This window comes from Haplochromis burtoni, unplaced genomic scaffold, assembly GCF_018398535.1.
Source record: "Haplochromis burtoni strain Fernald_Lab_line unplaced genomic scaffold, NCSU_Asbu1 Contig_1920, whole genome shotgun sequence".
In the NCBI taxonomy this organism is placed as follows: Eukaryota; Metazoa; Chordata; class Actinopteri; order Cichliformes; family Cichlidae; genus Haplochromis; species Haplochromis burtoni.
Window position 1 is genome coordinate 12,926 of NW_024584281.1, and position 6,533 is coordinate 19,458.

The 6,533-nt window shown below is 42.8% G+C and overlaps 1 protein-coding gene across 1 annotated transcript; it reads left to right on the forward strand.

The window, feature by feature from the left end:
* Positions 1–2,621: 2,621 nt before the first annotated feature.
* On the forward strand, positions 2,622–5,651 carry LOC121813563 (putative high affinity immunoglobulin gamma Fc receptor IC; the record flags this gene model as incomplete). Its single annotated transcript, XM_042217403.1, has 4 exons — positions 2,622–2,763; positions 3,010–3,274; positions 3,375–3,647; positions 5,193–5,651. Coding segments are annotated over exons 2-4 (856 nt in total), but the record flags the coding sequence as incomplete, so codon positions are not given.
* Positions 5,652–6,533: the final 882 nt, after the last annotated feature.

The window sequence follows — 6,533 nt, forward strand, 5'->3', positions numbered from 1 at the left end:
AGGAAAACAGCCCCGTGGCCCTGGCGTGGCTTGTTTCGAACTGTGACCCTGGCCATGCTTACAAAGCCCACACCCCCCAGCTGGTGCTGGTATTACCATGCGAGGTGTTGGGGAAAAATAGCCCTGAGCTGGCATTTCATAGCTGTATTGCGCAGGTTGGGGTGTACCTGGCATAATGTGTAGCTTCGCTGGCTCAGTAAACTGTGGTTTTGTAGGGACATTGCAGGTACAGTTCATGGCGGTGAATGGCCGGCTGCATGGCAGAGATGTAACAATCCGAGATAGGTGATCATGTGTGCCATGCCGTCCCACTGTAAGCGGTGTAGATGTAATATTACCAGGGCCTTCACAGTCTGAGCACTGAAACTGCTTAAACTCACTGCACATTGCATTCTGCTTTGCTGTTGGTGTTAAGAAAGGGTTGGTGTGAGCTGAAGGTGGCGGGGTGAGATGCCATGCAGCCTCAAACTCTGTCATATTGGCTGCTGCTATGCTCGCCGCTGGCATTAACTCTATGTCTGTTGTTTACATAAGTGGCACGGTCCACATTAACTGTGCCACTCTCCAGGGATTCTGACAAAAATGGGTTGCTGCTCTTACTGAAGCACATTACCATGTCATCCCCTTCAGCATCTCCCGGCGCCGCCATTTTCTCTGTCGTCCAAGGGAAAAGAGAAAAAAAGTTCGCTCCCTCTCTCTCGGCACTTTGCAGAGTTTAATCCCGGAAAAGAGCCCCCAGTGTTACCGCGCCAGATCCACGGCCCAAAACCGTAGTAAGGAAACCTCTGGCAGTTACTTGAAGGTTCCGTAACTGGCTCGTAGCCGGCAACCAGCTTACTATACAGGTCAACTCCGCTAGCAAAAAGATCGAAGGAGGCATAGGAAACTGCTTCACCGAACTTTATTTCTACTCCAAGGCACGAACACCGCGTACAGTGGGCTGAAACAGTTTACTCACAGCGAGCATCGCCGACACAACTCTGGCTGTCGAGGGAGTTATTATATTCCTTTTATTTATTTTCTTTCCGTCTCTTCTGTAGTTAACCGTTACTTTTCTTTTCCTTCTCCGCTCACCCTCACCCACCCGACAGACAGTTCCGCTACACACACCCGCATACATTTCCCATCAGGCTTCACCCTTAAAGGACCATGCCTGTAACACATCGGATTTGAGGTGTTACCTCCTTTGACAGTATCAGCTTAAAGCACTTGTTGCTGCTGAGTTTGCATATTTTGCTGTGAAGTACAGCCAGACTTTTGACCGCTTCGCCTTGGGCATTTTTAATCTGTAGCTCTGCTCTAAAAGAACGTACGTACCTGGGCCCGCCTACTATCCTCGGAAACGTAAAATGATTGGCTAGAAGTGTATCACAGCTCAGGAAAAAAAAGCACCGAAATAAAGCACCGAAATGTGCGCTGCTTTTCGGTCTGGTTACTACCGTTTATGTCAGAACCGGTGCCATCATGGCACCGGACACCGGTACCCATCCCTACTCAGCAGCCTGCAACAAGTGCTTAAGCTGATACTGTGATACTGTCAAAGGAGGTAACACCTCAAATCCGATGAAACACCTGGCGACGCATAGCGTTTTTTTAAAAGCCGAGAAATGCGCCGTATTTGATAGCTTGCTGCGAGACCTCACACCGAGCACATCTACTGCGGGTGTGGTGCCTGTTATCGGACCCGGAGTTAGCAACATCCCCCAAAAACCCGAAGAGGAGAGTCCTGGCCCCTAGCCCTGCCAGTGTAGCAGAAATGATGAGGATGATGATGCAGCAGCAGCCGTTCTTCTCTGCGTGAGTAGCTTAATGTTGTTCGTGTGTAATTTACGTTGAGTAGGCTAACCACGTTATTACATTAATGCATGTAAGGTGAACTAGCAAACATCATCATAGCTACATGCGGCTGTCTTCTTGTTTGATGGCAGATACTCCCTTCACCCTGGCCAAAAAGGCTAAAATGACCAAAGAAAAAGTGGAAAACAGTTAAACATGAGAGGTTTTGGACAAAGTTTGTGTTTTTTCCATTGTTTAAGCACTGCTTCCAGCCAAGAGTGATACCATATATGCCCCATAGCTGCAGAAAAGGCTAACATTGTTATCTTTTTACAAAAAACCAGCTGAACATGAGAGGTTTTTGGACCAATTTTGTGTTCTCCATTCTTTAAGCACTGGTTTGAGCACCGTTTGAGCACCGGCACCGTTTCAAAAGTACCGATTTGGCACCGGTATCGGATAAAACCTAAACGATACCCATCCCTAGTAACAATCAGTCTGCAGGGAGCTACGACTGATTTAACTTGCTTTTCAAAATATTTTACTTACTCGGGTCAAACAGTTGAAGCTCTAAATAAATCTAAATAAATCCTGAAATTAATATTTAAGTTGTGTTTTAAAGATTATTGCATAAAAGGACATGTCTGTGAATCAGCTGTTCCAGTCACTTTACTTCATGTTTCTATTTGTGTCTCTAACTGGATATTTTTCTGTGAACAGTTCCCAGTAAGCCCACTGTGACCCTGCAGCCATCCTGGACTCAGATATACAGCGGTGAGACAGTCACTGTCAGATGTGAGATTCAGGGAGGTGAAGGAGCTCAGTGGACGTATGAATGGAGAGCAGCCAAGTTAAACACACCTCCAACATCCAATGAATACAGAATCATCAGAGCTACTGAGTCTGACAGTGGAGGATACAGCTGCCGGGGCAGAAGGGACTATTTCTTCTCAGAGTGGAGTGATATCATCACACTGACTGTATCAAGTAAGTTGGACCTTCATCTATATTATCAGTTTTAGCTAAACAAGTGAAAATACTTCAAAAGTTTAGCCCTCCTTTGTGATGCTCAGTAAAAATGTCAAAAGAACTGAAAATTATTAAAATAAATGAAATTAATGAAATTATAATAATAATAAAATATATAATTGCTTGTTATACAGTCATTGAAATTGATTTCAACTGGTTTGATTCAGTCATTGACTTTTGTTCTTTTTCTAAACTGAACTGCAGATAAACCAAAGGCCAAACTGAGAGCTGATAACACAGCTGTTCCAGTAGGGGGCAGTGTGACCCTGACCTGCTCTGTGAACCCATCATCATCATCTGGATGGAAATACTACTGGTACAGAGATGAACCTCTGAGTCCACAGGATGGAGTTTTTCTATCAAATGACCAAATCAGAGTCTCACAGGGAGGACTCTACAGGTGCAGAGGAGAAAGAGAAGCTTACTACCGGTACACAGAGGAGTGAGTCAGTTTGGATTGACACAACTGGTGAGTTCAAACTTGAACTTACCACAAAGCACTACATCTGATGGTATTTGAACCTTTTGTCATTCATGTGTTTTTATTGTACTTTCTTGAACATTAACAGTCTCAAACAGGCCTGTTGTGACTCTGCATCCAAACTGGTCTGAGATATACAGAGGAGAGACGATCACTGTCAGATGTGAGATCCATGGAGGAGACACTGAGTGGGATTATGAGTGGGAAGCAAACAGCATCAGAAAACCTCCAAATCTAAATGAATACAGGATTATTTATGCTTCATCATCCAACAGTGGAAACTATCGCTGTAAGGGCAGAATGAAAAGTTCACAGCATGAAACAACAGAGTGGAGTGATTCAGTCACACTGACAGTTTCAAGTGAGTCGAAGATCTTTCATTCATAATAACTGTTTTATCAAATCCTCAGAGGTTTCAGGTTTTAGTTAAAGAGACGGATGTCACAACTAACACACACTTCATTCTATTAAAGTCAGATTCTGCTTGGATAAATGTCCGATATACCGAGCCTGTCATGTCAAACCCCCTGAACTCGATTTTTTTTAATCATAAATTTGGGAGCCCACAAATTCCAGGAATCTCCAAGCGCGGTGAAACCTCAAAATTTCAACAACCACCACAACATTTAAAACAGTAAATGAGAGCAGGAACACGGCTTCTGCACAAAGACGGAAACACAAAGCGCGGACGCGGATCAGAATCAGTGAGATGTCGCCTTTCTCACCCGACGGCACGGACACGGTCGGGGCTGAAAGCCGACAGCTCGCTGATTCTGATGTTTCGGCGGGTCCGCGCTTTGTGTTTACGCCCTTTTTGCGCTGATTCTAAAGCTGTTAGTTTGATCTCTCTCCAAACAATATTGACCGAACCAGCAGCAAAAGAAGATCCAAACTACGCTTCACATAAACATCGTCATGGATCACTCTGACTTTTGCTGTTTTGCTTCCACCAGGATAAAATCACACTTCATGCACAGCTCTCTCTCTCTCTCTCTGTACTTCAAGAACAGTTTCCCGTCTAAATCTGTTTTCTGCATTATTCGCTTGTTTGTTACGCACAAGTCTACCGTTGTTTACAGCGCTGTTGGCCGATGTTTTTTTTTTTCCTTTTACTTACTTCCGAAAAGAAAACCTAATTTCTGCTGTTCAACAGGCTTCTGAACAAATTTAAACTTTTTAAAATTATACAAAATGCAAAACGCTTAGCTGTGTCTCTAATAAAACCGCTGTAACTTCAGAGGTAATGTTCATAAGTTGATTAATGGTTTTCTTTCGTTTTTGATCTACTGCAGAATATTTTTATAAAATCCAGGCCAGGAAAATCACCTTCATGTTTTTCTGTGTTTTATCTTCAGCTACTTTGACACAAAGGCCTCTGCTGTGATGCTCACACCTTTGATAAAGTCTGGAAAGTGTCAGCTTCCATTTTATAGATGCAAAAATATGTAAATGTACTGATCTGAATTATAATATTTCTGACTGTGTGAGGCAAAATCTCCCAGATTCAAATCGATTCGAATCGAATTGAATCAAATTGTGGATCGAATCGATTCAGGAGCTTGTGAATCAGAATCAAATTGATTCTAGAAATCAGTGACGATACCCAGCCCTGCTACAAAATGATCATACCAACACACACATTATGTTTTTCACCTAATGACTTTAATGAACTGCAGACTACAATATAGCCTCATTTTATTGGACGCTGGCCTATTCATTTTAATTTTTTATGTATTTATTTTTCCAGTTGGCAAATAGTCTGTATTCATTATTTGCAGGATAATTGTTTCATATTTGATTCTAGTAACTATATTATCTAGTGATTTTTTTCATTACTGTAACATTTTTCTTCTTTAATCAAGTAACAATCAACAATCTGTTTAACTTTTTCCTGTAACTTCAACAGCAAGTAAACCCAGAGCCACACTGACAGCACAAAGTTCAATCATACCAGCAGGGGGCAGTGTGACACTGAGCTGCTCTGTGGAGGGCTCTGCTGGCTGGAAGTTTGACTGGTTCAGACGTGATTCAGTCTCTTCTAAAGCTCAGCTCATGAGAGGAAATGAAGCAAACAGAGTTATTAGTGTCTCACAAGGAGGTCTGTACCACTGCAGAGGAGGGAGAGGAGATCCAGTTTACTACACAGAGGACAGCAGTGACGTCACAGTTACAGAAACTTGTGAGTTTAATTATTTTATTTCTGCCAAACTGAGACAGATCAAGTTATGTGATCTGTGCTGTTCTTCGGTTTGTTTTCTTACATGGAGAGGTGGAAATGAGAAAATAGAAGAACTTCAGTGTCATTGTGACAAAGTGTGCACTCTGAAAGAGCCCATCTGGTTCTCAGAGAAAAAAATCATTACAAGCCTTTCATCAATTTATTGGAGCTTTACAAAAAAAAACATTTACTTCAACTATAAAAAATACATTAGCAACAGGATATTTCTATGCCAGTGGCTGCAGGCTTTCTTTGTGTTTTTTCTAGATTGAAGACAAAAAACTTTAACAATCAAAAGTTTTATATTTGTTTTTTTTGTACCACACTGATTTTGACGTCTTTGTGAAATGGATATCAATAACTCAGGACATCATCCAAGATACAAAGCAACTGAGTAGACTGTACAAGTACAAAGCTCTGTACGCCGACGTCCCTTTACTCACAATGCTCTGGTACATCGCATCTCCGTCGAGTGTTCAGTACTGGAAGCTATAGAAACCTGTTCTACTGGCCCTTAACTGTTGATTGCTCTGTTCCAGTCTTTACAACTGTTTGTCTGTGGATATCCGCCTCATTTTTTTCTCACGTTACTTCATGTACTATCAAGCGCTCAGTAGACGTTTTAGTTTCTATGTTCGTCCGTCTAATGGGAATATTTTCCTGTAGCAGTACAGTCTCCCACGTACAGCCCACTAGCTGACCCTGCACAGCCATCACTGGACTCGATACCTACAGCGGGCTGAGCAGTCCACCATGTCTCCACGATGCCCAGATTCAGGGAGAGCTTGAGGGGCTCAAGTGGCACGTCCAACACATAGTGAATGGAGAGCCATCCAGTTAGAACACACTCTCCCAACTCCACCAGAATAAGACAGAATCAATCCAGAGCTCTGAGTCCTGAGTGAGGGATACACGCCTCCGGGGCAACACAACTGTAAGACGATGCCATATCTTTCTCAGAGTTGGCAGTATATCATCACACTGACTTCCATGTTTCAGCAGTATTAAGGACTACTCCGCATCTCTCTT